This window comes from Nematolebias whitei, chromosome 12, assembly GCF_014905685.2.
Source record: "Nematolebias whitei isolate Nwh7 chromosome 12, NemWhi1, whole genome shotgun sequence".
Classification (NCBI taxonomy): domain Eukaryota; kingdom Metazoa; phylum Chordata; class Actinopteri; order Cyprinodontiformes; family Rivulidae; genus Nematolebias; species Nematolebias whitei.
The window spans coordinates 40,727,571-40,750,382 of NC_056509.1; the positions used below are offsets into that span (position 1 = coordinate 40,727,571).

The following is a 22,812-nucleotide window of genomic DNA, read 5'->3' on the forward strand; positions in this document are numbered from 1 at the left end:
AAAAGTAGCTTAAACGACAGAAAAGCTTAAACTACCAGAAAGAAGTGGAAAGAGCCAAAATGAGCTAAAAATAGAAGAATTTTTTGAAAAAACTAAAACTAGCATAAAACAACTAAATCGTAGCTGAAATAGCAGAAAAAGCTGAAACTTGCAGAAATAAGCTGAAAGGAGCATAACACACTGAAATTAGCAGAAATAAGTTAATTTGGCTGAAAATAGCAGAAATTGCCACAAAGAATTTGAATTGATCTAAAAATAGCTGAAATTAGCTTAAAAAAATAATAAACTAGTTTGAAAGTTAGAAGCAAAGAAAGCAGAAAAAGCATGTTCACCCAATTAGGCTGAAAGATGCAGAAATGAGAATAAAAAAGTGAAAATTATCTGGAAAAAAAGCTGAAATTAGCACAAAAACAGCTGAAAAGTAGTTAAAATAGCAGAAAGAAGCTTAAATTAGCAGAAGGATGTGGAAATAGCACATTTGCTGAATTGGGCTAAAAAAGTTTAAATGAGTGCAAAAAAGTGGAATTGGCTGAAAATGCTAAAAAGTTGCATAAAAACAGCTAAATAATAGTTGAAATGGCAGAAAAGGCTGAAGCTAACAGAAATTGGCTGAAAGGGGCATAACAAGCTGAATTTAGCAAAAAGAAGTTAGAAGAGGCACACAAATGTTGTAGTGAGTAGAAAGAATTTGAAAGGAGCACAAAACAGCGGAAAACGAGCTGAAAGTAGCTGAAAAATGCTTAAATTTGTAGAAGGAAGCTGAACAGAACAAAATGTGAAAGGAGCAGTAAAAGGTTGTAAACAGATCTAAAGATATAAAGGATGTAAAATGAGCTCAATTCCTTTTCAATGGAAAAAAAATGGCAGAAAAGGCTAAACACTTTAAAAAGCTAAAGTTGTACCAATGCCAAAAGTCATAGCAAGATTGACATGAAAGAGCTGAATGTTTTGATATATCCATCCATCCATCCATTATCTTTACCCGCTTCTTCCATTTTGGGTCACGGGGGTCGCCGGTGCCCATGTCCAGCAATCACTGTGCGAGGGGCGGGGTACACCCTGGACGGGTCGCAAGTCCATCACAGGGACACATAGAGACAAACAAGACAAACAACCATTCACTCTCTCACTCACACCTAGGGACAATTTAGAGTTACCAATCAGCCTAACATGCATGTTTTTGGTCTGTGGGAGGAAACAGTACCCGGAGAAAACCCACGCTCGCACGGAGAGAACATGCAAACTCCACCCAGAAAGGCCCCTGGACCGGGGTTTGAACCAGGGACCTGCTCGCTGAGAGGCAGCAGCTCTACCAGTTGCGCCACCGTGCTGCCCTGTTTTGATATAGGATTTGTTGAAATAGCTTGAAAACTGTGGGACAAGAATTGCGCCAAAAAACGTACGGAAGAAACATGGATCACAACCGTGTGAATGCTTCATAAACATTCATGGACATATTAGAACTTGAGGCTGTCTGTAAAGATGAGTAAAAAAATAAAGCAAAATCCTATTGCACCAGGACTTAAAGGGTTAAAGAGAGTCAATTTCTGCTCCTTGGCTGGAGTTCATTACCTTCACCAGGACGTTCAGGGCTCCTGGGCTGGAGCCGTCGGGGCTGCTGAGGAGATAGTTGAAGTCAATACAGTGAGTGTCGTTCTCCTTCATGACCGGCAGCTGAAACCTGGCCTTCTCTCCAACCTCGTACTGAGAAACATCCACGTACACGTAGGAACCTTTGAGCAGAGACAAACAAAGGAACCATAAGCAAACACAGAGAATCATCACCTTTAATCTCAACCAAAAATCTGTTGCTTATACTCCAAAGACTTCCTGAAATCCAGTGCTTTAAACAGAGCAGTGGATTTTAATGGTGCCCTCGGAGGAGGTAGTTAGTGCGTAGACACTGTCAGTATTATGACTGCACTTGCCAAGAGTGGGCTGTCTGCCCACAGCTTGTGTTACACGAACCTACACGAGCAAACCAACTGCTCTGTAGGTTCTCTTTCAACCGTATGTGCTGTAAATCCACAGATAACATTTCCCAAAAATCCCACCAATAAATTTAATCCATGACCCGCTTGTTTCTGACAGGTTAACACAAGAAGAAGTCAACGGGTTTACGCCATCTCTACACCCTTCTTTATTTTCTAGACTTTTTCTTTCTGATGCAGGCACAGAACAGCACTGGATTCTAAAAACACCAGATTATCTCACTTGGCATCTACATTCCTCTCCGATCTTGTAGCGCAATCCGTCCAGACACTTGTTAGCCAACAGTCACAACTGAGTTTCAAAGTACATAGAGCCTCAAACAGCTGGATCTAGAAACTGGAGCATGGAAGTGAAACTTAAGCTGGGTGAAATGAGGGTCTGTCCATCCAGATGTTCCATTAATCAGCTAAGACCTTAACCAGATGTTGGTGCTCTAAAAAATTATATGTGATCCTTTCTCGTTGGATTTTTTTTTTAATCCCACAATTTCCCATTAGCTTGTTATAAATGAGAAAACAAGTCCTCAAACCCTTTCAGCTTCAGACCCATAAAGTTCCTGTGGCAATGTCTTGTTACCGCAAGTATCCATGGTTGCAGAGTACAAACAATCCTAATACGCCAATTAAAAAAAACAACTCATTATGGTATTTTTATCCATTTCTGACCACTGCTTTTCATCTCTTAACTATAATCACAAACATATGCCATGAGTCACTTTTAAATTAAATTTTAGATCTGGAGATCATCTTAAGACCCCAAATTTGTTTATCCGTGGTCCATAGGGTCTTAAATCTATTGTTATAAAGTCTTGAGGTGTAGAGTCAGGGAAGCCGACTCGGGACCTGAAGGTCGTGGGTTCAATCCCCAGTCATTGCCCACCTCGTTGTGTCTCTGACCAGGACACCTCATCCCCAGTTGCTCCCCGGGCATTTTCAATAGCTGCCCACTGCTCCACCTGGTGGTGGATGGGATAAATGCAGAGAGCCAATTTCACCATTGTATGGGAACATACAATGGTGACAATATATACACATCATTATTGACTAGAAAAAAATGTTTATATCCACTTCTATGTTGAAATATGAGGAAGTATAAAATACACAAAACAACATGCTGGCCACTTTGCTTTCAAATATTTAGACATTTTCAGACTTAAAACAATTGCACGAGCCATTGAATTAATAAATGATTTTTTTACAATAGAAATAAATACATTGTGAGATGTGACAGAAAAGAAAAACATCACCAGAGAAACAAAAGATGAAAAGAACACAATAGGACATAATTAACTTTGCAACAATTAAATGAAGTGTAATTGAATTAAATACTAAAATAAAATGCTACAGAAATTGTCCAGGCAGTAAAAACTGATGTTTTATTATATTTTCATATAGTACCATATTCAATGTGTACAAAAGGCTGTGGAACAAAAGTGATTATCGGTTATTGTTTGGCTGCGAGAAAGCATGTTCCTCTGTAGAATAGAGCAGAGCATTACAGTCTTTCAACAAAAACACACAAACACACTGTTATAAACACACACACCTTTCAGTACCATAGTTATTTGAGAAGTTTTTTTTCCTACAAGCTCTCCTTTCATTTGCCGTCATCATTACCGCCACACATGCCAACTTCAGCACAAACAAAAAGACTTCCACCTTATTTACTACAAATTCTAAGAAAAAAAAATCAAGAAAGCACCATTAACTTTGTGAAACCTTTTTTTTTTTTTTTTTATCCCAACTCAAAATGAGCATGTGATGGATGTCATTCTTATTTCTTAATTTCTGGCACTGGTACTAAAATGGTGATGTGAGAAAAGTGCCATTAAGATGGCTGCCAAGATGATGTGCAAGCTAAAAATACTTCTATCAGTTACAGACCCAGATATGTCACTGCAAACACAACACTGCAAACATTACCTTTGGCACTTCAGCAAGACGTAACACTGCCTCAAACAAAAAATATACATCAGCAAACAGAGTGACGGTAAAAACAGCTTGGTGTTCAACACAAAATGTTTCCAACCAAAACAACCGTCAGTAAATTTATTAGGTTTATTTTAACGACTTAATATCAGCCTGCATGGTCAGAATAATGACTACTTTCAACCAGAGTAAAAAAAAACATTTAAAGAAACTGGGACTAATAAATAATTGACAGTACATGAAGATCCATGCCATGCAAGCAGATTTCATGATGCCAAGAACACCTGACACCTTAAGGCTGCCAGTTTCAAAAATGGCTGATGTCTTTGAACTGCCAAAGTCTAAAATGTCCGCTAATAGAACGATGACACAATATACTGATGAGGCTAAAAATACGCCTGTGACAGCCTTAAGACCCAAATATGTCACACAGCGACAACAGCAGTGTGGTAGGCAGAGGGACGTATTCTTTGGCAAAACAATAATAGCTTGCAGGTGGAAAACCAGCTGACAGCGTCGTTCCATTTTTAGCATCTTGAAGCATCAATCACTTTAGGGGATGCGAGGTAAATAGCAACGTAGTAAAATTGACATTAACAATCACATTGTTTAAAAATAACTTTACTCGATTATGTACTCCATGATTATTCAGACATTATTTTTTACGTTCTTTTAAAAGATAGTACAGGTACATGCTTTACCATCTGAGGTCATGTCCACATAGAAAATCTGACAACCAATGCTGAAAAAAACCGTTAACCTCACTATTCACCAATGAATCAATGATAGCTCACAGTGTACATTTCTGACTTCTCATTGCTGGTGAAGGTGATCAGTCATTCAGGACATGGTAAATCAAAAAATAAAAAATAAATAAAAAACATGGAAAAACACCGTCATCCCTTACGTTGCTGGAGTATTTCTCCAACCACATCCCAGTACATTTCAAACACAACAGGACTCTCATACAGAGGCTGGTCCACCCTAAGGACAAAACACCCATACACAAACAGAGTGCTGTGGTGAATGCAGTCCAGCGCAGCGAGGAATGTCCAGACCTCTGTATTGGAGAAACCAAACAGCCTCTCTACAGACACATGGCTCAGAACAGGAGAGCCAGCTCTTCAGGAAAAGGCTCTGCGGTTCACCTACACCTCAAGGATAAGGGGCACTCATTTGAGGACCAAAATTTTCATATTTTGGATTGAGAAGACAGATGGGTTTGAGAGGGGGGTGAAGGAAGCTATCTATGGGGAGCCAAGATGGTGTAGGGGCAGGGCAGTCGACTCGAGACCCCGAGGTCCTGGGTTAGATCCCCGGTCACTGCACATCTCGTGGTGTCTCTGAGCAGGACACCTTATCCCCAGTTGCGCTTTCCATAGCTGCCCACTGCTCCACCTGGTGGTGGATGGGTTAAAAGCAGAAAGCCAATTTCGCCATTGTATGGGAACATACAATGATGACAATACATAACACATTATTATTTATGTGAAAAGAGAGAAATTATCTTTAAAAAGAGAAGGAGGTCTCAGATTTCAACTGTCAAAAACCCATAATGAATGATAGTCATTTTCCACTCCAATCAACAATTTCATTCATGTGACCACAGTGACCCATCTACGAGTCAGACTAACATAGACCCCAACAAACCTCTATTGTGAGGAGTGAGAGGGCAATCTGATGTGAATCTAGCTTACAGAACACCTCAATTTATATTAAAAAAAAGAAACCATCCAGATGACCTGACTGACCATTGTAGGATTTTGTACCTGGATTATTGAGCATGGACTTTGGTACCTCAACTTGTAACTCAAACCCCACACTCCTTGGATGAGAAGCGAAACATCTTCAGTTACAAAATAAAGTCCAGTTGTTGTAAAGGCTTGGCTGAAGCGGAGATGCCAAAACAAAAAAGAACACCTAAAATTATGATCTGCTGCAACTACAATAATAAACCATCAAGACCTTGCTACAGACCTTTCTTGCATTCTCAAGACCATTGAAGACCTACCACTTTCTGTCTTGATTAATGAGCGCTTGCTGCTGTCACCAAGATCCTGCAAAGACCACCCATGTTTTGAACTATTTTTTAACATCAAAGCAGGGTTGTTATCTGGTGTGAACGGGCGTTGACACTTTAAAGCACCATGGCAATGATTTACGTAACTAAACTCAAGATTCAAAAAGTACTTAATGTTTTATATCAAGAAAAAGCAGAAAATACTCATATTTACAACAAAAATATTTCAATGAACTCCAGTTTTACTGATTTAATTATCAGGCTGAATTCCATGAAAAACATTAAATAAAACTGCCTTAAGAATCTCAATGCTCCACTAATCAAGTGATACTTCTTCAGTGTCTTAAGAGTTGGGGTCTAATTTAATTTTTATTCTAGTACTGATGTATCTCTTATTTCCTCATCATTAATAAAATATCTGGTAGTTCTGTTGCAGCTTTAAAGCCTTTTTCTTTTCTTCTTTTATTCAAGAGAACACGGTTCCACACCAGAGAAAAAGCGAGACATGAAGAGAATGGCATGCCAAATAGGTTTAGAGTGTTACTGGCAAACAACATTATGAGTCAAGAGTATCTGCTTTAGTCCACTGAGCCACTGAGCCCCAGCCCATGAATGTTCAACTGGCACAATGATCGTTGCCAGCATAGCATCCTAACTCTGCCATGGCGAGCTGTGCCAACATCAACCCCCAGTGAGATCACAAAAACAAGTTTTATGTCTCTTACAAAAACTGCCAGTCCATCCATGCACTCTGCTGTACAAACAGCAATTAGACAAATTCAGTGTGAGAGGACAAAAGCATAACTGTTAATGAAGAACTGAGTCTAAAATGAAAATGCGTGAAACCTCTGGTATGATTTCTCTCCAGGCAATGTGTTTGACAACCTCTGAACCAATCAGCAGCACTGGGAAGTTCCTGCTTACGGTTTTGCAGATGCCATTATACCAAATCCCCCACAATAATGGAAGTTTACTATAGCTTTGTTTTCAAAAAAAGACTTGGGGCAGCTACTTTGAATTACACCAGTCTGAAGGAGACCAAAGCAAACAGTTTGAATATTTACCAACATGTCTATAGGCAAGGCATTTAGGGTGTTTTCACACCCGATAGTCCGATAGACTCGCTTCAGTTGGGGACCATCCATCCATCCATCTTCTTCCTCTTATCCGGGGTCGGGTCGCGAGGGTAGCAGCCTAAGTAGGGAGGCCCAGACTTCCCTCTCCCCAGTCACTTGGGCCAGCTCTTCCGGGGGGAATCCCGAGGCGTTCCCAGGCCAGCCGAGAAACATAGTCCCTCCAGCGTGTCCTGGGTCTTCCTCTGGGCCTCCTCCCCGTGGGACGTGTCCAGAACACCTCACCAGGGAGGCATCCAGGAGGCATCCTAAACAGATGCCCGAGCCACCTCAACTGGCTCCTCTTGACGTGGAGAAGCAGCGGCTCTACTCTGAGTCCCTCCCGGATGATCGAGCTTCTCACCCCATCTCTAAGGGAGAGCCCAGACACCCTGCGGAGAAAACTCATTTCGGCCGCTTGTATCCAAGATCTCATCCCCCCCCCCCCCCCCCCCCCACCACCACAATTTGTCCCAAAGGTAAACGCTCCTTGCCTGCAGCGCTGGGCTGCAGCCCATCAGGGTGTACGCTCGAGTATGAAGTCTCTACAGTCTGCGGACAGTGCGCGTAGTGTCCACGCAGCTCTGTGGGAGCCTTCACTTTCTATCCAGTGCAACACGGTTCCACACCCTGTTGGCATTATTAACATCAAATGTCAGCTCATGCTCTCAAAGCTCCAGGCAAAGCTCTGAACCTACCCTTCAGCAGTCAACATCTCCAAACCATTAACCTGCTCTACCACCCCATGCCCTGCTCATCCCACCGTTTTTTGCGTCCCGTCATTGCTGCTATGTTAATTCCAGCTGTTCCCCTGGGCAAGGAGTTTAACCTCATCGACATGGCCACTCTTCCATTGCCGCATGGTGAAATGTCTTGGCATTTATAACACTAAAGTCAAGAATGGCTCTGTACAACTCACGATCATATAGACACAGGGCCACAAACAACAGGAAACAACACATTTTGGGAGAAAAAAGTGAATATTTATGTGAAAGTTGTTGAGAGCAGGTGAGGAAATGAACTTTTCTCTAAATGTCAGCAAAGGTGAGCTGTCATAATGACAAACCGGAGATAAATAAATGCAGTACATTGTCATAGTAACAATGTCGTAATCTTTCACAGGAAGAGAAGAGAGAAGAGGAAGAAAAATCAAGATAAAAGAAGACAAGAGAAAGGAAGAAAGGTTAAAACTGAAGAAAATGAAGGAGAGAAAAAGAAAGCAAGAAGGCCAAAATTAACAAAAACTTCAAAGTGTAATTATTAATCTTTTAGTTGGTTTTAATAGTTACCATCATTATACAAACATCTCCAATTTCTACTTAGTTTGAATTTGTAAAGCAAGTTATTATTTGAACGTTGCCAGATACAACTATGTGCCTTTTAACAGTAAAATAGGCAACCTTGCCTGTTGGCTGCCGTTGATTAATGACCTCATATTCTGTTAATTAGACACTCAGCCCTAAGGCAGAAAGATTTAATTTCCCCTTCATCATCATCACCAAGAAAAAAAAACTGATTAAAGAGGAGGTTAGGAGAGGAAAGGAGAGCAGAGAACAGAGGAGAGTCGTTGCAAATATGGGAATATCTAAAATAATCTCCTTCAATCAAGGCACACACGAAACAGAAATATCAGATAATCTATTTCTAGTTTCAAAAACAATCTTGAGTTGCTGAATTAGTATTCATTAACATGCAATAAGTATTTTGCTGTGGAAGCTGGTTGAACTGAAGTAGGTTTTCACTACTCTAAACACCAGTTACTTAAACGGTTAGGCACTGCATTTTCTATCCAATGGACAGATGTTTTTTTTTTTTTAAGTTATAAAATACAGCTGCAGTGTGGTGAAATAATTGATGGTATGAGATAAAAACAGGGAAAGTTACTCTGATAATGTGTCGCATTATTTTTCTCTCGCAATCATTTTCAACTAGGTTTGTCTCTTGTCAAATATTTAAAATATATATACATGTAAAAATACATATAGCTTGGATTTGGTAACAAGTTATGAGCATACAGTATTATATGCATCCCCAAACGGAAACTTATTATTGTAAAAAGTTTATTAGTTCAAAAGTTGAAAACCTGCTGTACCATTTGGCTGTTTTGTGAAAGAGTATTATATTATTTTATTATAAATACTCCATTAAAAGTGACTAATTGACCATAACATATAAAAATAATTAAAACTAGAGAAATTGCATTTTCTGTGAAAATGCAGTGTGCATGCTTACTGTAGAACAACTTGCTGAAAAACAGATGAAATTAACTATTAAAAAAATCTGAAATGTAGCTGAAATGGAAGAACAAACCTAAATTACCAGAAGAAAGCAGAAAGAATACATATTTGCTGAATTAGTTTTAAATAAGCAAAAATTAGCACAAAAATTAGGAAATTACCAAATAAAACCTGAAATTAGCAACAAAAAAATAGCTGAAAAGTAACTGAAAAGGCAGAAAGAAGCTTAAAATAGGCGAAGGAAGTGGAAAGAGAACATTTTTACTGAATTATGCTGAAAAAAGTTTTAATTATTGCACAAAATGTGGACTTAGCTGAATAAGCTAAAATTAGCATAAAATAGCTAAATAGTAGCTGAAATAACTGAAACTAGTTGAAATAAGATGAAAGGAGCATAACAAGTTGAAATTAGCAGAAATTATTTAATTAGGCTAAAAGTCGAAGAAATTGGCACAAAGACTTGAATTTATCTGAAACAGCTGAAATTAGCTAAAAATTTCTAAAAATAAATTGTAGCTGAAAAGGTAGAACAAGCTTAAATTAGCAGAAGAAAGCAAAAAGAATATGATTGCCCAATTAGGCTGAAAGAAGCAGTAATGAGCACAAAGATATTGAAATTATCTGAAAAAAGCTGAAATTAGGAAAACAAATCTGGAAAAGTAGCTAAAAAAGTAGAAAAATGTTTAAATTACCAAAAGTGGAAAGCACATTTTTTGCTGAACTGGGCTGAAAAATGTTTAAACGAGTAAAAAAATGTGGAATTCGCAGAAAAAGCTTAAATTAGCATAAAAACAGCTAAAAGATAGCTTAAATAGCAGAAAAAGCAGCATAAATAGGCTAAAAGGGGCATAATACGCTGAAATTACCTGAAAGAAGTTAGAAGCACAGAATGTTGCAGTCAGCAGAAATAATCTAAAAGGATCACAAACCAGCTGAAAAACAGCTGAAATGAGCTGAAAGTAGCTGAAAAAAGTTTTAAATTGCACAAAGAAACTGAAGGAAGCTGAACCAGAACAAAAAGTGAAAGGAGCAGTAAAAGGTTGTAAACAGATCTAAAGATTTGAAGGATGGAAAATGAGCTTAATTCATTTTCCATGAGGGGGAAAAAAAAGACGGCAGAAAAGGCTAAATATTTCAAAAACCTAAAGTTGCACCAATACCAAAAACCACCCTTCTCCCGAACGAGCTGAACGTTTTGATATAAGATTTGTTGAAACAGCACAAACAAATGTGGAATGAGAATGATGCTGAAAAACGTAGGAAGAAAAATGGATCACAATAGAGTGCATGCTTCATAAACACTCGCACAATAAAATTCAAATGCAGAGCACGATGCTGTACTGATGCTGGAGTGAATATTGGTAGATGGCGAACAGGAAAGAGAACGTTGAGCCTAACCTTGTGGCAGGTGTGGTGAGACGTATGGCACTTCCTGAGAGTTGACGTGCGTCCAGTCAAAGTCGTCATAAGGATCTTGTTGGTAATCGCACTGCGAGAAGCCCTCATCGAATGTACAACTTCCTGCAAAAAAAGAAAACAAAAAGACAGTTGAAGTCATGGGGACAAAACTACAACTTGTGGAATCAAGTCAACTTCATTTTATTACAATAAAAGCTTTCCTCCGGTCGTTCCAGAAGACATTTGGATTATTTAGTGTCTGCTTTTTGTCTGTGAGCCGTTGTCTGAACTCATTAGGAAAACACCAGGAGTCTGAGCTCCAGCAGTCATCACTCAGGGCAGTCAGGACCACCTCTTGACTCAACCAACAGAGCCTTCAGCTGATCATCTGAGCCCATCACCACGGCCTCGGGACAACCATGTGTGAGCTGGCACCTTCTGGCTCCGCCTTAACAGGAAATTCACCCTAATACAGAGAGACACCACTTGTTCCTGACAGCTAGCCGAACTGATTAACCTGCGGCGATACGCGGCTCATACTAGTAATATTGCTAAGAGGAAGCGTACGCAGGTCACTACAAGCGATCTGATTTGTTGACCTAGCAATGCCGCACAGCTTGTGTTATTAAGGAGCTGGAAGAAACATGGCCAAGAAAAGCCACGACACCATCTGATTCAAGTCGCCGCTTGTTAGTGAAAGACCGGTGCTCTTTTCGTCCCTCATTAGCTAAAGTAAACATGATTGAAATAACATTGAAATAAAAAAAATGACATTACTTCAAGTAAAAAGTAACAAAAATGCAACTTCTTTACTCTCACACATTTGTACGTTTCCTCATGTGACCAAAAGAAAACTAAAGGTAAACCAGATTCTTACCATTTTTACCCACAGTGTTTATCCTAACAGAGTTAAAAGTCCAATATTTATCCTTTGGCTACCTCTGGGTGTTGAGCAGCAGTTTCAGTTCAAAACTAACAAAGCCAAAACTAAAATTGAAATGCAATATGTAGCCCTTTAGGCTTCTTATAAAGCTTCGTAAAAAACAAAAAAAGGAAAATTAGAATAATGTGGGCTCCCTCTCTCTCTCTCTCTGTTAGCCAAAGGATATAGCTAATTTAATAAAGAAAAACCTGGCAAGGAATTGCATGCGAGTGAAGCTGAACCGGCTGCTACAAGACATAACGCATAATTTGATACTGAGGGGGAAGAGAGATTAAAAAAAAATAAATGTGAAAATGCACTTATCTTCTAATATAAAATTGACTTCAGTAACTCTCACTTGTGGCGATCTAATGACATAAAAGAAAATAAATAAATAAAAGCCATCTTTAAGCATTATCACCAACCAGCACTGTTGGCAACCTAAACCTATTTGCAGTCAGTTAACGGTTCCAGCTTTGATACCTGTGTCCTACAGCAAGCTGAAGCGCCTCTGATGGAGAGCAGAACGACAGGCCCTCAGCCACCCCGCTGATCTGAGCTCCGGCTACAGAGGCAACCCGAGAGGTGACAGACGCCGCCAGAGGAGAAACAAGTTAACATCAAACTAAGCGACTGTCTTTGGCTGCGGGCTGCATGGCTGGCTGTGACTCACAGCCTCAGAGGGACTCTGGATAACGTTCCTCTCAGCATCGCTCTACAGACCAGCCTCTTTTTGTGCAAGTCAAATCACTTCCATTCAGTTCAATTAAGTCTTTGTCACAGCAAGTCACCTACAGCCACATTGAACAAAAACAGCGCTGCGTTAAGAAGTCTACCAATGTTTATACGTGGATATTTTTCTACTCTATGATGAATGTTACATACGTTCTCCTGTTCCAAAGTTATTGTTTTGCTTTAAAAAATTTCACCAACATTCTCCCGATATTGATGGCAAAGTGGTGTGGTTTGTCTTCGTGTTCATGCCTGAGTAAAACTCCATGACCTCTTGTTTCCTACAGTGTGTGTCAGTTTACATCTTGCAGTCAGCTAGCGCACACTGCAGGTTTTAAAAGAGCAAAGTGTGAAACACTGCTGTTCTTTGCAGCTGCATGGAACGAAGTCAGGTCCTCTGGACGGATTCTTCTTTGTTGAAACGTTTCGTCTTTCATCCAAAAGACTTCTTCAGTCTGAAACCCTACAAGAAAACCCAGTCTTACTGTATAAATAGCTCCTTGTTGTAATGACCAACCAGTCTGCTGCTGACAGCCAGAGACAGATGTTCACGTGCAAAAGACGGACCATCAGCCTAATGATCGTTAGAGCCCCAACAATAGGTTGTCAGTGCTCTGATGGCCGCTTGCTATTCACAAGTGGCTGAGTGATATTTGCAATAACAGCATTGTAAGAGGGTGGATACAATGCTGACAATGCTGTTATTGCAAGCATCACTCAGCCCCTTGTGAATAGCAAGCGGCCATCAGAGCACTGGAAACCTATTGTTGGGGCTCTAACGATCATTAGGCTGATGGTCCTCCTTTTGCATGTGAACAGCTACCTCTGGTTGTCAGCAGCAGACTGGTTGGTCCATTACAACAAGGAGCAATTTAGAAGTCTTAGTTTTCTTGCAGGGTTTCAGACTTAAGAAGTCTTTTGGATAAGACGAAAAGTTTCAACAAAGAAGAATCCGTCCAGAGGACCTGACTTAACATAGTTAGATTTTTCTACCTGGATTATAGAGCATGCATCAAGACAACTGTATGGAATGTTATAAAATCTACAAAACATCAGAAAATAAACTATATATATATACACACAATATATTACAATACACTGTTACAATGAGACATTTGAATAAAATTTGGCTTTATTGTTGTGTTTTGCCTAAGAATCAGTTTTATTATAGTGGGCTTTTGTTGCATGAAAAAGAAAAAAATGTACTTAAGACAGAAAATGAAAAGCACATTGTTCAAAACCCAGTCACTTTCTGACAACAATATAGCTTAAAGTGCCAAGAATTGCGCAGGAGCTAATCTATAAGTCACCCTACTAGCCATATTTCTGTTTTCTACTTTTATCTAAATGTTAGTTTAGCATAAAAATCTGTGTAATCCCTTGTTTATTAGTGTGATACACTTTATTACCATGTTTTGACATTCTCGACTTAGCCTTGGATTATCTGCTACAGCGTGTTCGGCTTTCTTTCACCTCTTCATTTACCTACACACCATACAGTAACTTCGTTTAGCTTCAGCGTGTTACTCTGCAAATTCTGCGTCTGCAGGCGGTTTATCGAGTCCACCTAAACTTAGTTCAAACAGTTTAAATATGTGCTGTGGGCTTTGAACTGCACACGCATACAGAACTCCTTTCAGCTCTGATATAAATCCATTTGTGGTGTTTTGCCTTGGCTCAACAAAGAAAAACACACCCATGTTTTAAATGTCGCTTTATTGGTTTAAAAGAAAATATTTCAATCACAGCGCAATCCTCACCTCGTGTTTGCACACCTCTAAATGACATGACTTACAGCTGCTAAGATACTAAAGATCTTTGCACGCACATTAGCTCGCCCAGTCTCAGTTAACACTTCTCCTTTCACTAAATATCCTGCCAACTTAAGCCACCACACATTATCTGACACACACACCTTACAGCAAAACCCATGTTGCCAATAATGAGCTGAGCAGACCTTGAAATCTTACTTAGGTTGCCGTTCTGTAAAAACGCTTAGCAACGCGTCATGATTTGTTTTTTTTGTTTTTTTTGCAAAAACCAAACTTGTTTTCTGTATTTTTGAAACCCAAAGTTTCAACAACAGTGATCACTTTAAAGCAGGACTGGCTTCTGCTTTGAAAAGATCACATTCTGCTGGTGGTCAAAACAAAGTTTCAAGGGGGAACGACAGATTTGGGGACAATTTTACAAACTTTTTAAATTATTACAGCAAAGCATGAAACACTACAACAAAATACTGATGATTCGGGCTGGGCGATACCGATATTTAAAAAATATTGCGATATTTTCAGATGCGATATAAGATGGGACTATATTGTCTGTATCAATATTTCAACATTGACCTATAAGAATGAGAGGAACAGTGAGAGGTAGTGAAACATTAATAAAGCAGTGGTTTATATCGCTAAAGACACGGTCCCAGTCTCAACTGTGGAGCAAGACGGCTAAAGACAACGGGGCTAACTAGCGTAGTGAAGGCGGCACAGCTGAAGAGGATTATTATTTAATATATGTAAATACCGGTAGTTTATTTTTTAGACATTTATTTTGTACAGTTATAGCTGTTTGTTAAAGAAAAAAGTCTGTGTGACAATTGGGACAAAAGTTTGACTCAAGTATATTTTTTATTATTACTTTATGGAAAGAAAAAAAATTGAGATTATATCGTGTATTGCGATTCATCTTTAAATATCAAGATATTAATTTTGGTCTGTATCGCCCAGTCCTACTGAATATTTTAAAAAGTTTGGTTAGGATAAAGGTAAAAGTTGCTATATGTTATGGAAAAATGGCAAACAAAAGTGTGTCTTTTACTATTGGCAAGAGAGGTGAATGAGCAGTAAACACTTCGTGTTCAGAGCAGGTCCGGTCCTTGTTTTGGCCCACCTAAAACAGCTGCACAGTGTAGTCATAAGTAAAATGTTCAAGCAAAACTAGTGAAACTGCTGCCTGACTTCATTAGATCAGGTGTAATAAACATGTTGATAAAAACGAGCATTTTTTCACTAATTCATTCTGTTCCGATTGTATAATATGGTATAGCAAATCTTTACAACGGTTTTCAAACGGCATGAATATTCATGAGCGTGCGTCCAGATGGGTCATTATTATTGCCACTCTCTCTTACATTTACAAGGGCACATGTAGACACAGAGTAAAAGAAGGAAAGAGAGAGGAGTGAAAGGAGCGCACTGCATGCTAATCACTCTCTAATCAGCTTGTCTGATTGGTCGCTTCGCTAATGAAATAATGACTACTCATTTGCATAATAAAATAATTAGAAGGACTTGATAAAGGCTCAAGGGCAAAGGGAAAACTATTAACACACACACACAGATACAGAAGCACAAAGAGTGACACAGGACACAGTCTTCTCCAAAAGATTGCTGAATGGCTTCAGACAACATCTGCCACCGTCGCTCAGAATCATTTTGTGGTGATTTGCATTGACCTCCACCTACATGAGGTGAGTCAAACAAAAGGGCTTTGACTAAAACAGCTCAAAAACACCGACCCATCCAGGCCTTGAGGGGTCATTGGAGAAAAGCGAACCATCTCCCAATTGTTAGTGTAGATCAAGATTATTAGCTGGCAATGACCGGATTGTGTGACAATGACCAGTTTTGATTAGCTTGGTGTGATCGAACGGATCTGCAGAGGACGCAGTACTAAATCAGATCTAGCAAGTACATGGTAGAGGTCCCCGGAATGTGTTTAAATCAAATAAAGGTTTGTAGTGTTTATTTCACCTCTAGATAAATCAAGAAAATCCTTAAGGACAAATCAACTAAGATCAGACTCACTGTCAAATATAAGACGATGTGTTTTTTGTGCTAAACTGAATCCAGGTTAAAAGAAATCCAACAAAGTTAAGTCAGGTCCTCTGGACAGTTCATTTGTGTTGAAACGTTTCGTCTTTCATCCAAAGGACTTCATCAATCCAAGGAGCCACAACAAACTCAGTCCCACAAGTAGGACATTGACATCTTGGGGAAAAAAAACAGTGTGATGGTGATAATATGGTTTCTGGAGTCCACCCTCTCCCCCGTCAACTCCTCTGAGGCAGTCATAGCCAAAGTGGTTCAAAACATTAAGTTCATGTTCAAAAATCCAGGTACAAATTCCAACAAATTTAAGTTAGGTCATGTGGACGGTTTGTGTTGAAACGTTTCGTCCTTCATCCAAAGGACTTCATAAGTCCGAGGAGCCATTTTTTTCTTCTTCTTTCGGCTGCTCCCTTTGTTAGAGGTCGCCACAGCGAACTAAGTCGCACGAAGATGTGGTAATTATTTTTACGCTCGATGCCCTTCCTGATACAACCACAGATGACCGAGCTACCACAGCTCTCTGCGTGGAGCAGAGAACTGCTATCTAGGGCACCCAGAGGAGCAGATGGTGGGGTTTAAGGGCCTTGCTCAAGGGCCCAGAGTGGGGCAAAATGAGGGTGGGAGCAGGTGTGGGTGCTTCACTTATCCCACCCACATTTTTTGATATTGTCGGTACCAGGAGTTGAACCGGTGATCTTCCAATCACAGGCCCACCGTCTCTAACCTCTGCACCACCACTCCCAGGAGGAGAGAGCAGCCAATAAATATCTTAAAAGGGCATCATGGTAAAGTTAAAACAGTGAAGTATGACCTTGTCTTTGCAACAATGACAATAAAAACAAACAACCATGTATCAGGTCTTTATAAACCAGTTTCGGTTTAATTACATGCATGCTTTTTTTTAATAATATGCACAGAAGACCAAAATACGCACGCCACTTTTAGGTGAGTGATCCAAACATGGCTCATGCAACTCTAAATTACTATTACATTTACTATGAAGTACGTGCATTCTGTATAAAATAAGACTGATTATTACTCTAATAACAGGAGCAGTCTGTTTATGTGGAACTCTGCAATGTAACAACCACACCTATTTCACTAGTGTTCTTGTAGCAGATACAGACACTTTAGATATGCTCTATATCAGCACAGATACAAGTTCATGAAGTTCAGACTAGAAGACGTACAAGGGCATTAAGATATAAAACATACACAAGTGAACTAAATCAGATCATGTCAAAATAACCCTTCTGACCCGAGTGTCTTCAAGTACAAAGCTACTTTTTATCCATGCAGCTCGTTTCCTATCAGTCCACGACCTAAATATTTCAGATACTTGGAGAACTGTAACATTGTTAGAGGTCAGCTGGGTGAGCGCAGCTACACATTTCAGCCCGGTTGAGGTGGAAAAGCCTAAATCTGCTCGGGAATCTAAAAAAGACTCGAGAGCAGAGAAGCTATCAGACTCAAACCCCAGCAATAACAAATCCCGTCTGTAATCTGCATAAAAGACAAACTCTCCGTCTCCTCACCACTTTGAATGTGTAGCGTTTATCAGAAGAGCTCTGTTTCAGTCTGCGAGCAGAGATTCTATCGTCTACGAGCAGATAAGACGGAACGGGTGGAAAAAGGCAAAACGGAAAAAAGAAAAGGGGTGTTAACAATAAAAATAGAAAGGAAATTATTTGGGGGAAATTACACAAAGCCTATTGATGAAACAGATGATAAAATGTCTAAGGCCTGACACCTTATCAAGGAGAAACAAAACAAAAAGAATATAGCAAATTGGCTCAAGAAGGAATTTCTTAGAAATTACATTTGGATCAATCAATTACAATTTCTACCACCTATAATCCTTGCCTCTTTGAAATTACTAGAATTTCTACCAAATCCACAGAAAGTTCACGAGTTGATGGGAATCTACGATCAGCCAACATTGTGGAACGTCTTTTCCACCTAATGGCATACAAGCAAGAACCACTGCATCGACTTTCCTCTCTAGCCCCGTTAAGAGAACTGGGTTGTCACTAATCTGGAAGTGAAAATGGACATTTCCATGAAACTAAACAGTCATGTAAACATGATTGTTAAGTCCTGGTTTGTTTGTTTCAGTTGAGGTGACGGTCTAAATTGAAGCCCATACTGTTCAAAAGTAATGTTGAGACAGTAACGCATGCTTTCATAACATCCAGGCTTGATTACTGCAATGCGCTTCTTTTTGGAATCAGTCAGACCTCTATTACACGATTACAACTGGTTCAAAATGCTGCTGCCTGATTCTTAACTGGTACAGGCAAAAGAGAGCACATTACTCCAGTTCTGGCCTCCCTTCACTGGCTCCCAGTTCACTTTCAAATTCATTTAAAAATTCTTCTGTATAATTTTAAATCTCTGAACAGTTCTGAATCCTCCTATCTCGATGATCTGCTGCAGCCATATGCAGCGCTCTCTGAGGTCAGCAGACCAGATGCTTTTATTGGTTCCAGGCACTTGTTTTAAGCTCAGAGGTGACGGGGCCTTCTTTGTTGCAGGTCCAGAACTGTGGAATGAGTTACCACTGCATGTCAGGCAGGCTCCCTCGCTTACTGTTTTTAAGTCCCATTTAAAAACTCACTTTTGTTCCCTGGCTTCTGACACTGTGTGAGTTGATTTTAACTGGTTTGTATTATATAATGTTAGCCATTTAGTTCTTATCTTTACCTCAGTGTGATCTATGTATTGGTTGCTATGTTCTTTGCTTGTTTGTTTTTGTTGTACAGCACATTGGCTGACCTTGTTGCTGTTTTTAAACGCTTTATAAATAAAGTGGTATGGTACATTTGCATCAGTAATTTACAATTTCTACCACCAATAATCCTTGCCTTTTTTATATTACTGGAATTTTTTTTTACAAAATCCACAGAATGTTTTCACGAGTTGATGGGAATCTATGATCATAGCAAACATTGTGGAACATATGATACAACGTTTGTTGCATTTGGCTCAAATACAACAACTATGCCTTAAGATGGAGGGAAGAGCAAAAGCGTGGCATCAGTTCAAAAGTGTAAACACGCCTGCAGTATTTCGTAATAATAATAGCAATAATTATCACGATAATAACATTCTGTTAGTCTTTAAACGCTGTACTTCTGCGTTTGTTGTTCTTAATCTGAGAGAAGGCGCCACAAATAGCCTTGACGCCAACCGTCTCAAGGACACTAATAAAGTTGTACCTTATCATTTACTCTCCGTGTCATCCCTACTTTTTTCGTTCCCTGTCTCTGCCTCTTGTTCTCCTCTCTGGCTCCCTGAGAATAGGTGAAATTAGCCTGAAATGATACAAGGTCACATCAGAGGAGCTGACATGCACAAACACACACTCTCACTCGTCACGCCTTGGTGGACCTTGCAGCGCAGCGCGCCGCCATCAAAGCCAAGACCCATATTCACACACCCCTCGCCTGTTAAACATACACGGCGGCACACGGAATCGCACAACCAAATACATGCCGGTGTTCAGACACACGTGCGCACCGTCACACACACAGAGCGTCACTCGAGCGCACTCCGAGTGGTAGTTTAATTGGAAGTGCTGAAGGCTGAAACATTTCTCCTTCATCTCACAATGCTGTAATTGAATCTGAAATGCGCGCATGTACGTATGTGCGTTTGGCTAATTTAAGAATCCCCACTGATGGTAACAGCAAAAACAGTTCTTTTTTTCTGCCTTTCCACTGCCGACTGTCTTCCCCCCCTCGTATTCCTCTCCTGGGGATTAAAGCAGCTTTTTGATTCAAATTTATTTCCACGGAGTGGTTTTAAAGTTTAGAATATTCCTCACAGACTGACGAGGCGGCTGTGCAGTGTTTGGTGGAAGAGGGTAGCCATGGATTCTTTGACATTTGACATTTCAATGGCAAACATGCCTAGATGAAATATGCCTTTGATATAAAAAAAATGTTTGAGACCCATATTGGTAATTTTGATACATCATTTCTAGAGCAAGCACTGCCACAAAACTTCTGGTGTTTTTTGTAATATTTCTTGTAAAATGTGATAGCACGCACGTGCTAATGAATGACCCTTTCATTTCTAGGCTGTAAGACAAAAGAAGATCAACGTACCTGAAAAACACTCATCTGCTTGGACAACAGCAAACAAAAAGCACCATCAGAAAGTAATGAGGTGTGCTTGAGTGGTTAATGAGCAGCTTTCACAGTATCACTGTCACATAGTACAAAAGGAGTTGGGAACGGAGGAGTGTGGGAACTCCTTTGTAGATACAGTTCCACTTCAGTAATGAAACAATGTGGTAACGTTACAATAGGAAAGAGGTTTGTAAGCTCAATCATCCAGGTAGATAAAAAAGGTTAAATCATGTCATCTGGACCAGTTTCTTTAAGCGAGAAACGTTTCGTCCCCCATCCGGAGGACTTCGTCAGTCTGCGGCCTGCCTGTCCCATAGGTAGCCTTCGCTGCTGTGCTTCAAGCCAACCTCCTGTTGGAATCTCAAAAGAGATGGGTTGGATGGGTGTGTTTTGCATGTGTTAAAAAGCCTACTTCTGAAATTCCAGCATGTTGGCTTGAAACACAGCAATGAAGGCTACAGGGACAGATCTGGTTGGCAGGCCGAAGACTGACGAAGTCCTCCGGATGGGATGAAACGATTTTTGCTTAAAGAAACTGGTCCATATGACCTGATTTACCCTTTTTGTTACCATAGGAAAGGTTAAGATTGAATGTGGAAATGGTCTGCTGGGTGTTACTGTTGCAACATAGTTTTTTTTTTTAATATATTGCTTTTAGAAGTGCATGTGCAGATTGTGACTTAAAATACTTTTGTTTAATATGAAAGCATGCACCTGACTGTGTGTTTTGACTGCTCCTATCCTTTGCTTGGACTTAAAATCTTAGTAATCGCTTAATACTAAACATTTTATCAAGTTTTCAGAACCCAGTACTTTACCTTTAAACATTTAAAGCAAATATTAATATGATTTTTTTTTTCTATTCCAACTTCTGGAAGTACTTTTTGGTGTTCTACTTCAATAGAACATCTTCCTTTACCTCTTTTTTTTTGTTGTTGTTGCCGAGCATTTTTCACCAACTGTGGACACTTTACTAACTTAATGATTAGGTAATTAATCAAAGCGCTAATCGTTGCTCGCAGCCCTGCAGCCACTTTCATCGAGGAGATGGGACAAATGGTCATCCCTTTAATTACAGCTTAATCGCACAATAGTTTCAACACTCGCACTTGTAGGATTTCGTTATAGAACAATACGATAAACACTTAAATGAACAGTGTAATTATTAAGATCATAAAATTCCAATAGGAACCTAAAAATACCAAAGACATCTTAGATTTTCTTGTTGATTAAAGATTCCTCATGACAGTGGCATAATTAAAATGGCTAAACAATCCGTTGACAGTCGACAAAACAAATACCCCTAAACACATTACACCTCCATGGAAATATCCACTTTCTCGAGTACCTTGTTTATTTTCCTCTTGGTGTGACTGGTGCTGTGCGGCTACGTGGGCGTCTCTCTAGAGACAGTTGTGAGAGGGGTCAAAACCTTCCATAGACACCATCTTTATGATAGTCACCTCTCACTCGCTGTCGTCCCCTCAAGCTTCATATCTGCTCCTCAATCATTAATCTCTATTCCCATTCAAAGGGTGACATTTAAAGCAACTTCACATGCTGACTGACTGGCTGGCTAGTAGATAAGGCAGGAGGAAAGGGGCCAGCAGAGGAGGTGGGAGGGACTGATAGAGAGATGCCGAGGCAAAGCTTTTTGTTCACAGTAAAACATTGGGAAATCTTTCTCACCTCTTCATTACCTCCCTCCCCTCCTCCTCACGCCTCCCCGTCTGTGAATGGGTTCACCCAGGAGCCCTAAAGGGAGTCAGATTACCCCCGTTCTCGGCAACGCTGAACCATCCCCTCCTTTTTTTGTGTGTAATTGTTCGCCCGTTTACTTCTCCCCACACCCACTACTCTAGTTTAACTGTCTCCCTGTCGGAGCTGCGTACAATAGAGTTTGTTACCCGAGGTGCCCTTTAATCATTCACTATCAAATTTGATGCTTTGGGTAGAGCGAGACACTTGAGCTTTTATTTAAACATGGCAGGTACACTTTTCTTTCCTCTTTTGGGCCAATGAAAAGAAAACCGCACGGACCAGAAAAGTTTTATGGCTTGCAATAAGGTGCCAAGATGACTCTAGACATTGCTCGCCAATATTGTCACCGAATAACTAACCCATAAACCATCTTTGCAATTAGATCCTACGTCAGTGTGTGTCATTGATGACTCAGGGGGGAGTAATTATTTTGACTTTAGTCAGCAATGAACATAGTAGACCCGAGAGTGCAGCTCAGGGTTTTTTTTTCTATGAAAATCTCCAAACAAGTCTCAACTGGCTGCTTTTCTGCACACATCCCCCCCGCTCACTTGACCTCAAGAATGCTGACTGGTTGAATCACCACAGACTCTCCGTCTGCATAAACTTTAACCGTATTATGACTCAAAAGTGGGGAAAAATTCAGGAGGCAGTAAATACTTAATTAATCAGCTTGCCAGGCATCTCATAATAATGTGAGGGATCTGCTATTTAGAACATGTAAGCAATAAGACTTCTAGGTTTTAC

The 22,812-nt window shown here is 39.9% G+C and overlaps 1 protein-coding gene across 1 annotated transcript in view; it reads right to left on the reverse strand.

The window, feature by feature from the left end:
* The window catches only part of ptprk (protein tyrosine phosphatase receptor type K), a 141,462-nt gene that overhangs the window by 75,940 nt on the left and 42,710 nt on the right, over positions 1–22,812 (reverse strand). Inside the window, exons 2-3 of the mRNA XM_037685914.1 lie at positions 10,688–10,810; positions 1,573–1,733 (exon numbers count right to left, since the gene is read on the reverse strand). Of these exons, the coding sequence (XP_037541842.1) occupies positions 1,573–1,733; positions 10,688–10,810 (284 nt within the window). The remainder of the gene's footprint in view (positions 1–1,572; positions 1,734–10,687; positions 10,811–22,812) is intronic.